At 47.9% G+C, this 13,799-nt stretch overlaps 1 protein-coding gene across 1 annotated transcript; it reads right to left on the bottom strand.

Moving 5' to 3' along the window:
- Positions 1-10,992: 10,992 nt before the first annotated feature.
- On the bottom strand, positions 10,993-13,521 carry NEUROG2 (neurogenin 2). The gene is made up of 2 exons (XM_012655117.1): positions 13,233-13,521; positions 10,993-12,921 (listed from the first exon to the last, which is right to left on the bottom strand). Exon 2 carries the CDS (start codon positions 12,918-12,920, stop codon positions 12,093-12,095), a length of 828 nt encoding a protein of 275 aa, XP_012510571.1. The 5' UTR covers position 12,921; positions 13,233-13,521; the 3' UTR covers positions 10,993-12,092.
- Between the last annotated feature and the right edge of the window lie 278 nt (positions 13,522-13,799).

Raw genomic sequence — 13,799 nt, 5'->3', positions numbered from 1 at the left:
TCAAACAATCCGCCCACCTCAGTCTCCCAGAGTGCTAGGATTACAGGCAGGCATGTTCTTTGGTTTTGAATAGGATAAAGGGACAACTCCTCAGTGAGCATTTCCTGGGGCTATCACTTCTTCTGTAGAGCTGGCTTATTGCTGGGCATGTTATCCTAAGCCTCATTTGGTACAAATATTTCTGTACGTGATTTCTGAATTTGCAGAAGCTGGTCTCTCGGATCACCTATAGGATACAGCTAATAGCCCTGCGCTCAGAGGTCCCATGTTTCCTTTCTTACCCGGCCCTGTATCGGACATTGTATGCAAGACGACAGTCCATTTCACCTTGTCAGTCCTCACAGTTGTTGCTCATGCCCTTTTGCACCTGGTAATCTGCACCTTCCATGTAAAACATCACCCCAATTCGGCAGGAAGTAGCTCGATGACTACATTGCCCCTCCTCCCACGGATATGGAAGGATGAAATTCACAGTGGGGAATATGTAACAGAGAACAGCCTGAAAAAGGGTAAGAATGCTTTCTGTCTCTTCAAAATCCCCTCCCCCTTTTTAAGAACTAAAACCTACATCCCTGCCTCAGGCCAGTGGTCAGGAGGGGCAGGAGGATGTCCTTTGTTCTTTGTGCCACAGGCGATGGCTCAGGGGGAATTGCGTGAAAGGAGGCCATGAGATTATCTTAGCCAAAGATGGGGTTATGGGATTAATCAGAACCTTTAAAAGTTCTGTGTTTCTGCTCAGAGGAAGGACGTTGGTACTTTAAGACAGGAGTCTGCCACCCTCCTCATTTGCCAGCAAATTAATAATTGTCTCTTTCCTTCTCCTCAAAGAAGTAAACAAATAAATAAATACAATTTAGGTGTCTTTCTTCTCTAAAATAGAAATGATAATAGTGGCTAGGGCTACTGCAAGGTTTTAATTAAAGAATCTGCGTAAATGACTTAGCAACGGCCCTAGCATGTGATAAGCGTGTGATGAATGTTAGCTGCTATATTATTCAATATATTCTAACACACATTATTTTAACCTGCTCTTTTTCACCTAACGATATATTAGGAACATACGTCCATGTCCATAAAAAGATGCATGTTTCTTATTTCTGGGCACTCTTTCATTGTAAGAAAATGAATGTGAGTAAAAAGTTCAGCTGCAAGGCTATTGACATTGTGTATACTACAGAAAGACTGGAGACAGTCTGAATATCCTGTGATAGGAGAAAGAGCATACAGGTGTAGAACCAAGAGCTCAGAGAGGTTAAGGAACTTATTGAGAATTATCCAGAGGGAACCAAAACTCAAAGCTGACCCTTTCATGACAAACGCTTTTTTCTTTCTCTCAATATAGTCCTTTCGATCATCAAGCCTTTGACCATCAGTATAATACAGACAAGAGGATCTTCAGTTAGACATTGACTTTTTTAGAAGATAATAAATTAGTAAGATAGTATGCCTTCCTGGTGATAAGTGTGAGAAAAATAAAGATGGTTGAGCACCACCAAAATAACGTACATCACAACTAGAACGAGAATAAAAAATTGTATACGTATTTAGTATATTGTCTTTAACCGAATTCATACCTAAAAATAAGCTATAAGCTTCTAAAGGACAAAAGATCATTTGTTGACTTGGATCTCTCAAAGTCTTTGTACCATATGGGGAAAATCAAACCTTTGTGCTAAAAGAGCAACACCTTTGCAACTTTCATGAAGTTCACCGACAGAGTAGTATACTTCATCCAGTCCGTTAAAAAAAAGTATTATTCTAAGTCGGTGCTTCGTAAGAGTGAAGGAAAAGTCCAAACCACCCTGCGTGGTGCTGCTTCCTTCAGATTTCACTCCCTCTCCTCTGCTCTACAACTCTCCGCTCCGAGGCCACCGTGTCCCCTCTTCAGCACAGCAGACCGTCATGTTAATATGAGCTGATTTGTAAATAGCGTCTCCCTCACCTCATCTCCACCCCCCTTTGGCCAGACTCCTACTTTTCTGCTCAATGGCACAGATGCGGCTTTGAGCTGACTGGGACCAGGCAGCTATTAGCAGCAAATCCAGTGAGGGAAATTAATGAAGGAGACAACTAATAAAAGACAGCTCAGGACAGCCAGACTAACTTGCTCCGAGCAGTAATTAACTTTTTTTTTTTTTTTTTTTTTTTTTAGCTCATGAAGGTAAATACGCCATCGGCACTGGTCCAGTCTAACTCTTCTTTATTAAAAAAGAGAGCAGAGCCAGTCATGGGGGGCTGAGACTTAATCTGTTTTCCCCATAAGAAGAACAATTTTAAAGGACTGTGTGATGTTTTTATAGATCCGTGATGCCCAGATCAAGAAACACCTTTAAATAGCAGGGAGAAAGGAGGCAGATGAAGCAATATGAGTCTCTGAACAAAAGAAACAGTCATCCCTGGCCTGCAAGCAGCTTAAAAGACAGAACTCTTTTTTAAAGATTTGCTTTTCTTCCCCACACAAAATGACCTACCTCTGTTCCGCGCAAGTGCTGTATGAAAAACAAAATTGAACTCAAGGCACATGGCAAGTCTCAGATGTCAGTGTTAAATATTCGCCTGGCTTGAGGGACACTGCAGTAGCCTTCCTCAAGCTTCTAGTTTTCATTTTTAAAGACATAAAAAGCAACTTAGCATTTGGTTTCTCTGTGTATTTTGGAAAATCAACATGGACTCTTTGAAAAGTAAAATCTTTCTTAAAATATATTGAGATAAGTCTGTTAGGTTTTGCCTAAACATGTCTCTAAAAGCACAACTATTGTGCTTCATAAAAACATTGAAAATTGGAGCTAGAAGAGATTTTGTAAATACCTAGTATAACCATAAATATTTGGTCTAACCTTAGGCCTTCCAGGCTAAGAGACTGACAGTCACAGGGCTACTCGGTGACAGAAGGAACTCGAGCCATGAATTCAGCCTCCTGACTCAATCCAGTGCTCTGGTTTTTCCAAAATGGAAAAACCCTCGTCACATGCTCCAATAAGCTGGTTATAGTACTTCAGTTTAATGTGTAGTTTAACCACACTGTCTCCTTTTAGGCTTGGGTACAACAGGAGCGATGACATATCACAGTGAATTTTATCCATGGTGTCCCGGGAATCAATCTACTCTTCAAACTGGCCTCTAGGCCTATTTAACTACCTCAGGCCCATTCTGGAAAGAATGGGGCAAAAACATAACTACCTGCGGGGCTCTCAAGAGAGCTGATGGCTTCATTCAGGAGAGGCAGGGACCCAGATAATGGGTGTCGTCCTGCAAAATTGTCCTCAACCTGTCAATGACATCATGCAAAGGAGAATACAGCTCCGTATTTCCCACCAGATACCAGAAAGACAAGGTAAGGTAAACGATAGAAGTTTATACATGCTTACTTCTACATCAGTACTGTGGGGAATTAATATTAACATTTATTAAAATGAGATAGAGAAAAATGGGGATAGGGGCCCTAAATAGTTTAAAAATAAAAACAGCTCTTATTATATGAGCTACCTAAAGTAATCCAATTTATAGAAACTGAAGGTAGAATAGTAGTTGCCAGGAGCTGGGGGAAGGAGGAAATGGAATGTTTAATGAGTACAGAATGTCAGATTTTCAAGATGAAAAAGTTCTAAAGATCCGTTGCCCAAAAATGTGAATATACTTAACACTGCTGAGTTGTACACTTAAAATGGTTTAGATGGTTTTGAAAAACCACTTTTAGGACAGCTGTAGATTTCAAGGCATGAAAGGCTTCTTGCATGGCCCCCCCCAAAAAAATAAAAATGACCTTTATTATAACAGAATTTTCAAACTCTTCAGAGGTTGGCTACCAAGTATTAATGAATGTATACTTTTTTTGCTACAAATAAGATGTATACTCTTTAAACAGATATACATCCATATTAATCAAGGTAGACTAAGTGATTATGCAATAACAAACAACTACTGAATCTTATGGCTTACATCATAAGTTTTTTTTTTTTTTGAGACAGTCTGGCTCTGTTGCCCTGGCTAGAGTGCCATGGCATCAGCATAGCTCACAGCAACCTCAAACTCCTGGGCTCAAGCTATCCTCCTGCCTCAGCCTCCCTAGTAGCTGAGACAACAGGAATGCGCCACCATGTCCGGCTAATTTTTTCTATATATATATTTTTAGTTGTCCAGCTAATTTCTTTCTATTTTTAGTAGAGACAGGGGTCTCACTCTTGCTCAGGCTGGTCTCGAACTCCTGACCTTGAGCGATCCACCCACCTTGGCCTCCCAGAGTGCTAGGATTACAGGCGTGAGCCACTGCGCCCAGCCTCATCATAAGTTTTTTTCTCTCCTACGACATCCACTGTGACTTTAGATGACTAACAAGGACCACTGCTCTCTGTTTGGTCACTCAGAAGCCCAACCTGCTTTGACATTTTGGCCTCACTATCTCAAGACAAGAGGAAGATGGCGACCAGAGATGGGGCCCCACTCAACTGTAGGGATCTGAGCATGCCCAGAAAGGTTTGAGAAGCAGATGTTGATGAGGACCAGAAATGTCCTGCGCAATACCAGCGGCAGTGCTTTGTCAGATGGAATGCAACCAAATACCTGTGGAATGGTATGAAATAGCAAGCTTTAAAGCTTTAAATAAGAGTCTAAAGACAGTGCCAAAGAAACTGTGTTTCCCGGAAAACATAAGAATATTGCCTAGTGTGGATGAGATAGCAATGTTAGGACAAGAAATAGTCCTACTCAGTGATATCGTGCTGAAGGACAACTAAGTGAATAGTCTGACGGCTATGAATGTTACAGATTCTGGGAGATGCAGCGAGATACTGGGTGGTGTAATCACTGCTGCCTTGTTTAATGTTCTTTTGAGAATCCTAATCCCTTCAAACTTGCTAACAAAATTTCTGGATTTTGAAAGTATGTCACAAACACAAAAGGTAGAGAAGCCCAATGTCTATGAATACTCTCCTTACCAAAGATCTGAACATCAGAATCAAAATGCCCCTGGAGAGGGTTTCACTCATTTTGCTGGGATAGGAAAAGGAAGCTGTTGAGGAAAATGGAATTTTTGTCTCTTTTTCATGGGAAGATAAAGAAGCAGCAATCACCTGAAAAACTATGACGAGTAGTTGCCACCATAGGAATTTGCCAGCCTGCTTCGTAAGGTATGTGGCCGTTACCATCCTACTCATGCTGTTATGAAAGAGTCAGCAAGAAGCAGAGTAATGTGGAGGTGAGAAGGGTACCTACCACTGGCCAGTGCTCTCATCAGTTTGGCTTCACCTCCTGAGTTCTGGAAAAACTCCAGGATGTCTAGAAAACTCTTCCCAATGAAGGAGAGCAGAAACTTCCAAGATGCCAGAACAGTTCTACTCAAGGAGAACTGAAAACCTTTTTAAATTATTCACTCACAGAATAATAAAACTCACTTTTCACTGTACACTTTCTGCTGCTTCCCAGACTGAAGATGTCAGATGAAGTGTCCTAGATCTACTGAAAATGACAGGATGGGGCTTCCATTGCAGATGCCATCAAGAACTCTCCTGGACATGTTTGCCTGAACGTACAGCCATCGTCATGCAGATCTGGTCCAAAATGATCTCCTTCTAATGCAAGAGAAACATTAGATTTGAACTCAGGAATTTTGAGTTCTTGACTGCCTTACCAGCAAAATTATGTTTTTTCCCTTATCTGTTTCCTATTACCAAGCTATTGTCATGGTAATTTTGAGAGTGAAGGAAAATATTAATTTAGATTGGTTTGGTTAAAAAAAACATTTTTGATCATGTTCTAGGCATTGTGATATGAAAGAAGTATTAATGTATTAGTACAACACTTGTCTAAAGTGTAGGGTTAGATTTCCCTCTAGACACTTTCACGGGTAAGTTCAAGGTTTTACCTCACTTGACTTCTTTTCCAAAATTATCTGGAAAGTAAGACAAGAAAAAAATTCATCATATCCTCGCATTGAGTTAATCTTCTTGAATTGGTTTGCATGTGATGTTTCAGTAGATGTAAAGGTTGAAAAACCACAAAATCCCATTAAACTCATCCCAGAATCCTTCATTTTTGATTACTTCAATGCACAGCGAGATTTATGGATTACAGAAAGAAAGTGATGGCAAGCCTGTGGGGTTACTCTTTGTCACACTGGCACTAGTTTGGCTTCTTTCAGCTATTCTTATGCCAAGGAGGCAATAAACCCCCTTGAGAGTCATAGAGCTGCCCGTGGAGCCCTGACGGTGCAGAGAAGCTTTTATGCCAAAATACAATACACAAAGGGATCATAAACACGTTTGAAAAGGAAGATGACCTCTTTGTCACTTAGAATTAGCCTTTATTGCAAGCTGCTGCCATGGAAACCAGCCCCCAGTTCTCTCTACATTTTAAAGCTTCCTGTTTTCGTTTTACATGGACTCCAGCACTTTTATGTAATAGTTTCTACATGAAATAAGACAGGTGAGGGTTCTGGTTCTCTGCTCTGTTGTTGAATGTCTCTGGGTATGCCTTTAAGCACAGAGCAAAAGGGAGTGAAAGTGGAGTGGAAATCTGAGCACAGGTGGAAATAAAGAGCAGGTGATGGGGAAATCATTCCAAAGAAAGGGGAAATGGAGAAAAACGTTGGTGACACAGCCTGCTGTATAATTCAACAAGGTCTATCAGAGAAGATACGCAGTGGTGATTGAATCTTTTAGAAGTCAGCCTCAGTCCAAACAGGCTTCTCTTGGAGATGTGTCCTTCGGAAATAACTTTTTGCCTCTCGATTTCTTACATCCCTGAAATTCAATGTGCAGTGAGTAATGTCTGCCAGGTGACATAAATCTAAAGAGCTACCCCCAAAGTCAAACCTTACAAGTATGCTTCCATTGGGAAGAACCATGGATCCCAGATCCTTTTATTTCTTAAGAAATATATAGCTTTTGTTTTGTAAGAAAGTTGATATGAAGAAACCCGAATGCGTCTATAGTTACAGCCTTGAAAAGTACAAGGGAAAGATAAACAAGTAAACAGAGAATTGATGACGCGCTAACCACCACTGAAGCTCTGTGGTGCACAAGCTGGTGGCGCATCTGTGGGTCAGCTCGGTGAGACGTGGGGCTGGCGGGGAGGAGTGGGCCCCTGGGCGCGCAGGTGTTCCCAGGATCCGCCTTCCCCGCTTGCGTGTCTCCATCCACATCCCGTTTGGATCCCGGGAGGCCGCGCACGGCTCACGCAGGGGAACCTCCCCGGGTTGCAGCGCCAAGGCCCGCGTCTGTCGGAGGCCGAGCGAGGCCCGGCCTCTCGCTCGGTGCTCCCAGCCAGTAACCCAAGCTGACATTTGCCCCTTCGTGCTCCGAGCCGCTGGAGGAGCCGGAGAGGGAGAGCGAAAGCAAACAGAGGCACCCCCGCCGCCCTCCCCCGCCCCTGGCACTGAGCGGGGAAAAGTCGTTTGCTGCAGCGCGCACCGTCGGGATCCTTTCCCACCCCGTCCTCCCGACTCACGCCACCTTGCAGGGAAATAAAAGCTCCGGCCACACTGGCTTTCGCGTTCTGCTTTTCGGATGACTGCATTTCTTTGCTGGCTGGTCCTGGCGGGAGCATCTGAAACTGCCCCCAAGCTGCGTTCCCAGGGAAACCCCCACCCCCCACTCCACTTGGGGACTGAAGAGAGACTCGCTTCGGCGTCCTCCATAAGACGAACCCCATCCCGCTGGATAACCACACTGGGGAGCGAAAAAGCGGTGGGGGGAGAGGAGGCTGCTCCTGCAGACCTCGCCCCTCCTCGGCCGGGGGGACCCCGCCGGTGCCCACTCCGAGCCACGTGGGGCGCCCGGAGGGAGGCGCAGCACCCCCAACCCCAGCGCTTTGGAAAAGAAACTGCAAAGAACAATGTCCCTGCGGACAGGGGGAGGTAGAAAGGGGTGAGACCACTTGTCCTTCACCCCTCCTTTTTTGGACATTCCTTAAGTTTAATCATTAAAGTGGATCCTTAAAAAAGGAGGCAGCGGCTTAAGGCCGCTGTTTCTGACAATCTGCCCCCCACACTGGCAGCGAAGTGAAGGATCTGGGTCTAGCTCTGTTGCTTCGCTACCAATAGCAGACTCGCGCAGACCAAACCTCCGAATTCTGGCCACATCAAAGCACTGATTATGCAAATACCCATTTTTTTTTTAGAATAAAAGAAAATGGAGGGGGAATTATTTATCACACAATGAACCCCCTGCCACGGCGGGAAACAATAGATCAGACCAGATAGCCCTCCTAGCCCCGGGCTGGGGGAGCGGGAAGGGGGAATGCTGGAGCCCTCACGTTTTATTGGTCTAACCTAATTTCACTAATTCTCTTTTCACACGTTTCTTTTGCGGATTCGGAGGCCGGGACTTTCACGCTCCCGGGAGCGCCCTGCATTGGCGCGATTCAGGGCCGCCCGCTTTATTTAATTAACGCGCTCAAAGCCCGCCCGGAGCCCGAGGGCGGCGGAGGGAGAACGAGGCCCCGCTTAAGCAGGAGGCGCTTTCAGCGCGTTCCAGGTGTCGGTGCCCAGAAGTCACCGCCGGCCCGCGGCCCTGCGCGGCCCGGAGCCCACGTGACCCGCCGGCGGGGTCTTGGGCCTAGACGCCCTCTGCGGGCCGTCGGACTACGGGGCTCCGGCAAGTCGCCCCCGGGCCATTCCGTGCCCTCGCCGCCGCCGCGGACGGGGTCTGGGCCCGGGAGGGCGCCCGCCGGCCCTTGCCCAGGTGCGGCGGGGCCCGCGTTTGGCATCCGCCCCTCTACTTTCGTTTCCCCTCCTCCTCCTTGGCCCTCGGATGGATGTATTTCAAGTCTGGTGAAGGGAAAATGAGCCGTAACCAGGCCTGGGCACTTCAGAACAAATAAATACAACCAGCCCGGAACCCTGGCGGCGCTAAGGCGACGCCCCAGTGCGGACAGGACCGATCTTCACGCCTCCCCGCGCGCAGGAGAGATGTGGCAACACCGAGCAACCGTCTCCGCAGCGCCGCTGGAGGTGTCTCTCCCCAGAGAGCCCCTGGAAACAGAGCGGCCTGGCTCCGAGGCCTGCAGCCCGCCGGGTGCGGACTGACGCAGCTCACCGCAGCGCGGTCACAGCGTGGGGAGGGGAATGGGTAAAATGGAAAAGCGACCTTGCTCCCTACCGCGGAAGCAACGGCCTCGACCCTGTCGTTGTGCTTCTTTCTACTAGGAAGGGGAGACAACGACCCGCCTCAGCGCCCAGGCTCTGGAGGTTGCAGTGGGTTAGGAAGCAGAACTCCCGGCGCTGAGGCAGTAAGAACATCATTCTTAACCGCTACAGATGATTAGACGCCATAAAAAATAATTGTGCCAATTTAGTGTAAAATGAGGTGCGCTCTAGATGGGGAGGGCAAAGCCTGAGTGTGGTTCGCAGGTGGTAGACGGACCACGTGGCATGCCTGGCGTGCCTGGGTGTGGGGACCTGCGAGCTCCCGCTTTGTGAACCAGACGGTTGACCTGGAGAAACTGCAGAGGTAGCTGCTAGATTCTGCTAGGTCCAACGTCAAGTCTGTGTTAGCTGTCAGTACTCAACGCTATGATTATTGGACCAGCTACCCGTGCCTGCCTCTCCAACTAAGTCACCTGTTCATGAGATGGCCTTACCAACTGAGGGGTTTCCGTAGTCTCGGAAGAGTAACTGTACTTCAGGGTCTGCCGTCACAACCCTGTTTCTCTGGCACGTTTCCCAAGGAAGCACCATATAGCATCATCATCATCATCATCATCATATATCATCACCACCAGAAGCATTGGTCAGCATCAAAACTCTAATGTTTTCAAGCTATCCTATTATAAATACTTTGCTGGCTTGGCTTTTTAAACACTAGAAACATACATTGACTATAAGAGAACTGTATCTTTTTCCCCATATCAGATAATCTAAGAATAGCTAAGAATAACACAATCTTTAAAGTAGAGGGATGTTTCAACAGGTCTCTCGTATGTCCAGCTATGAAAATGAAACAAAACCCCCGAGTTGGTTCTTCCTTTGATAAAAGTGGAGTTATTAAAATATTAGACACTTGATATTTTCCATAGGCTACAGAAGAGTAGTTTCAGATAGACATCTCCAGAGAAATTATTATTGCTTTATGCAGAAGAGTGGAGGCTTTAGCACAGACCAGAGGCAGATACATGACATTCATGGAGAGGAGGGTGCTGTGCGAACAGCCAACATGTTCTCACATGGGCCTTTTTAGCTTGTATTGTTGTAGGCATCCTCTCCCAAGGGGATTATATCTAGAGTGTGGTCAACCTTCATTTGATCATTTTTGACCCAAGGCCAATCAAAGGTCATTCATTTCTGCTTTGGAGGTTGAGGTGCAAGTTAAACCATTTTTGTTTCCTCTTTGAAGAAGTTTTGACCATGTAATTACTTCAACAAAGATTAGAAAGGATAACTATTTCTTTGAGATATTTTTAAATTCCAGCTCACTCTAAATATCTCCTTTTTTCTAGGAGTTTGCTTTTAAAATCAACTTGCTTGTTCAAATGACCAATACAACATCAGCTTCCAATAGTGAATTTATAAATACTGTTACATCACAGACATTGAGCTGGAAAGGGAGCCCTTGGAGATCGCTGTCCAACCCCTTCAGTTTACAGATGAGAACTGAAGCCAAAAGAAGTGTAAGAACCAAATTTCTACACACTCCACCAAGAAATTTCAACTTCACTATTTTTAAAAATCAGTGATGTTTTCTGAACTTTGGGGCTTATTGTGACATTATCATTTTAATTCTTTTCCTTTTTTTTTGGTCTCATTTGCACAGAAATTCATTTCTTAAAAACAAAGTTTGTGCTTGTATTGAGAGTTACTTATTTCGGTGTTAATGTCTTAAATATAATTCAGCTTCTTGTAATTTCTTAGTGAAATCCTACACACAGACATTGCCCAAAAAATACAAGTACTATATTCAATTTGATATGGGAGGAATTTTAGAAAAGCACAACTCATTTGCAACTCAAACACAAACTACATAATCAAGAAAAAGTTAGAATACAACACACAAAACTTACGAAAATTAGATACTTTATTTATAGTTTAATCACAAGAACAATTTTCTTGTTCTTCAAGACGTAAATACATACTAGAATAAACTCTGTGGAATATACAAAAAATACATACTTTTCCCATGAAAAATTTCTTCATAATAAATAGAAGGGAACACGTGTGTGGCTGATCCCGATAACGCTCCGTGTCTGCTTAGGTTTTCAGACTGTTGATTTATTTTTAATCTCTTGAAAGAATGGGGGAGTTCCTTCTCCCCTAAAAGGTCGAGATAAATAATGCATGAAGCAATCCTCCCTCCTGATTTTTCCCTTTTCCTCCACATTTTTCCTTTTGATAGAGAGTTCAGCCTAAATTTCCACGCTTTCATTCAATCATTACAAAGCCTACAAATTATACAATGACTTCTAACCTGCCCCTCTAACAAAGCAAGTTTTTTTCCCTCTTATAAATCATAAGAGACAGATGGCAAAATAGGGAAGAAAAAGGAAAGAGAAGGACGGGACAATGGGCATTGTGACGAATCTGGGAAACAGAACAAAGTGCACATCAGAGAAGGAAAGTTTGGTTTGACAGGTGAAATTCCCACAGCCTGCAAACAGCAATGGGAATAAAGCAGATGCCAGCCATTGCAAATCTGTGGATAATATTATTACCGGTAAAATCATTCAGATGCTAAGATACATTTCTTTCTACTCGACATTAACATCTCTATGTAGAAGCAAAGGTGAAAAGATCACAGGGACCAGTTGCTTTCCCCCTGGGAGATTCACACGCACTGCGCCCAGTGCTCCGGCGTTACAGAGAAGGGGGAGGAGCGTCAGTCCGCTCTGCAAACTCCTTAGATGTGCCACTATCATCTCTTCCCGACATCTTTTCAGTCTCAAGAAGCCCCCCAAACGCCACCAGCTCCATCACACCTTCAGTAAATCACAGCCCGTCTGAATGAATATAGTCAAGGAAGGCAGCAAGCCGAGGAATCAGAACGGCTGCGTCTGCCCTGTGAAGCGAGGTGGTGCAAAGTGGGGACGGTGGAGGGGAGGAGGGCTCGGCTGGGGACAGGAAAGGGAAGCCGCTAGGCCTGGTGTGGCTCGCAGAGTTGTCAGCTCTAGACACACTCCCGGGCTACGGGCAGGTGAGGCGCGTAGCGGTGCTTGTCGGGCGGCGGGGGCTGCCAGTAGTCCACGTCCGAGCCGGCGGGGCTGGCGGGCGATAAAGTGCAGCTGTAGGGGGAGGTGGAGTTGGAGGACGCGGAGGAGGACGGCGCGGGACTGTTGGTGCAACTCCACGTGGAGGCGGGCGACGGGCTGTCCCCGCCGCTGCTCAGGGCGGCGCCGGCGCCCCCCGGGCTCAGCAGCACCGCGTCGGAGAAGAGCGCCCCCGGCAGGCCCGCGCCGCCGCCGCCGCCGCCGCCGCAGTGATCGGCCAGGCGCAGCGTCTCGGTGAGCGCCCAGATGTAGTTGTGCGCGAAGCGCAGGGTCTCGATCTTGGTGAGCTTGGCGTCCTCGGGGAAGGTGGGGAGCACCTCGCGCAGCGCGTCCAGCGCCGCGTTGAGGTTGTGCATGCGGTTGCGCTCGCGGTTGTTGGCCTTCAGCCTGCGGGTCTTCTTGATGCGCTGCACCGTCTCGGCCGTCTTGGCGCCGCGGGACACCGCCCGCGCCCGGGAGGGGCGCCGCTTGCACTCGTGCACCAGACCCAGCAGCCGCGCGGGCCGGCAGCCCTCGGGCCCCGCCGCCGAGCCGCCCCGCGCTCCCGGCCCGGCCTCCGCCCCGCGCTGCCCGCGCGCCCCGCCCGGCGCGCCCGGCTCCTCCTCCTCGTCCTCGTCGGCGCTGGACGTCAGCGGGGTCAGGGCGGCCGAGGCCGGGGAGGCCGAGCCGAGCAGCACCAGCATGTCCTCTTCCTCCTTCAACTCCAAGGTCTCAGATTTGACGAACATCCTACGGCAGAGAGCGGGGAGGAGAAAGAGACCAATGAGGTGCAAAGAAAGAAACAGAGGCACGTTCCACGTGTCACCCAGAGGAGCGGCGCGGAACGGCGCGGAGGGGAGACGCAGTTGGGACAGAAACCCAGCCAAGGTGAGGAGCGCCCCTCGTCGTGACCCAGCGCCAGTCAGGTGGGTCCCGCACTGTGAGGGCTTCCCTCCCTGGGGAGGGACTTGACCTCGGCGACAAAGACTCCGCGCGGAGCAGAGGGCGTGCGGGCGTGGCAAACGGCCTGCGAAGTGGGACGTCGTGGCGCGGGTACTTACTTCGTCGGCTCTAAGTGTGCTGTTGCTCTGAGGGGTGCCCGGAATGCCCGCGCCGCCGGGAGCGCAACACTGCGTCCCGCGCCCGAGCCGGCGCTGCGGTGGCGAGCTCCGCGGGCGACCTCTGCGACGCGCGTTTGCCAAGCCCCGGCGGCGGCGGCCCGCCCGGGTCTCGTGTGTGGCGGCGGCGGTGCGTGTCTGTCTGTCAGTCAGTCCCCGGCCGTGCGGCTCCTGGCACGCGACTCCCAGGCACTCCAGTTAAAGCGAAGCTGCTTGTGGTTCAGTGGCTGCGTGTCTGGCACACGACTCTCCTTAAAACCCCTTATATACCACCAAGAAAACAATCGGAGCTGCCCCCGGGCCCCCGCCGCCGCCTCCCCCGTCCCGGCCCCCCTCCTCCCCCGCTTTTCCGTCCCCTGGCTTACTCTTTTCAGTGCATTATCATCATTCATTTCTTTCTCTTTCTTCGCCCCCTCCCCCCTCCCTTGGCCCTGCCATCCATCCTCCTCCCCCCTCCGCCCCCACCTCCCTTTCCCCTTTTTATCTAATCAGCATAAAATGGTTCTAAAG

Source organism: Propithecus coquereli, unplaced genomic scaffold (assembly GCF_000956105.1).
Source record: "Propithecus coquereli isolate 6110/MARCELLA unplaced genomic scaffold, Pcoq_1.0 Scaffold46, whole genome shotgun sequence".
Classification (NCBI taxonomy): domain Eukaryota; kingdom Metazoa; phylum Chordata; class Mammalia; order Primates; family Indriidae; genus Propithecus; species Propithecus coquereli.
Note: the sequence above shows the minus strand (reverse complement) of the source record. Positions and strands in the feature narration are given on the sequence as shown.

Coding starts and splice junctions, on each gene's coding strand:
- NEUROG2 (XM_012655117.1), bottom strand. CDS start 12,920: ATGTTCGTCAAATCTGAGACCTTGGAGTTGAAGGAGGAAGAGGACATG.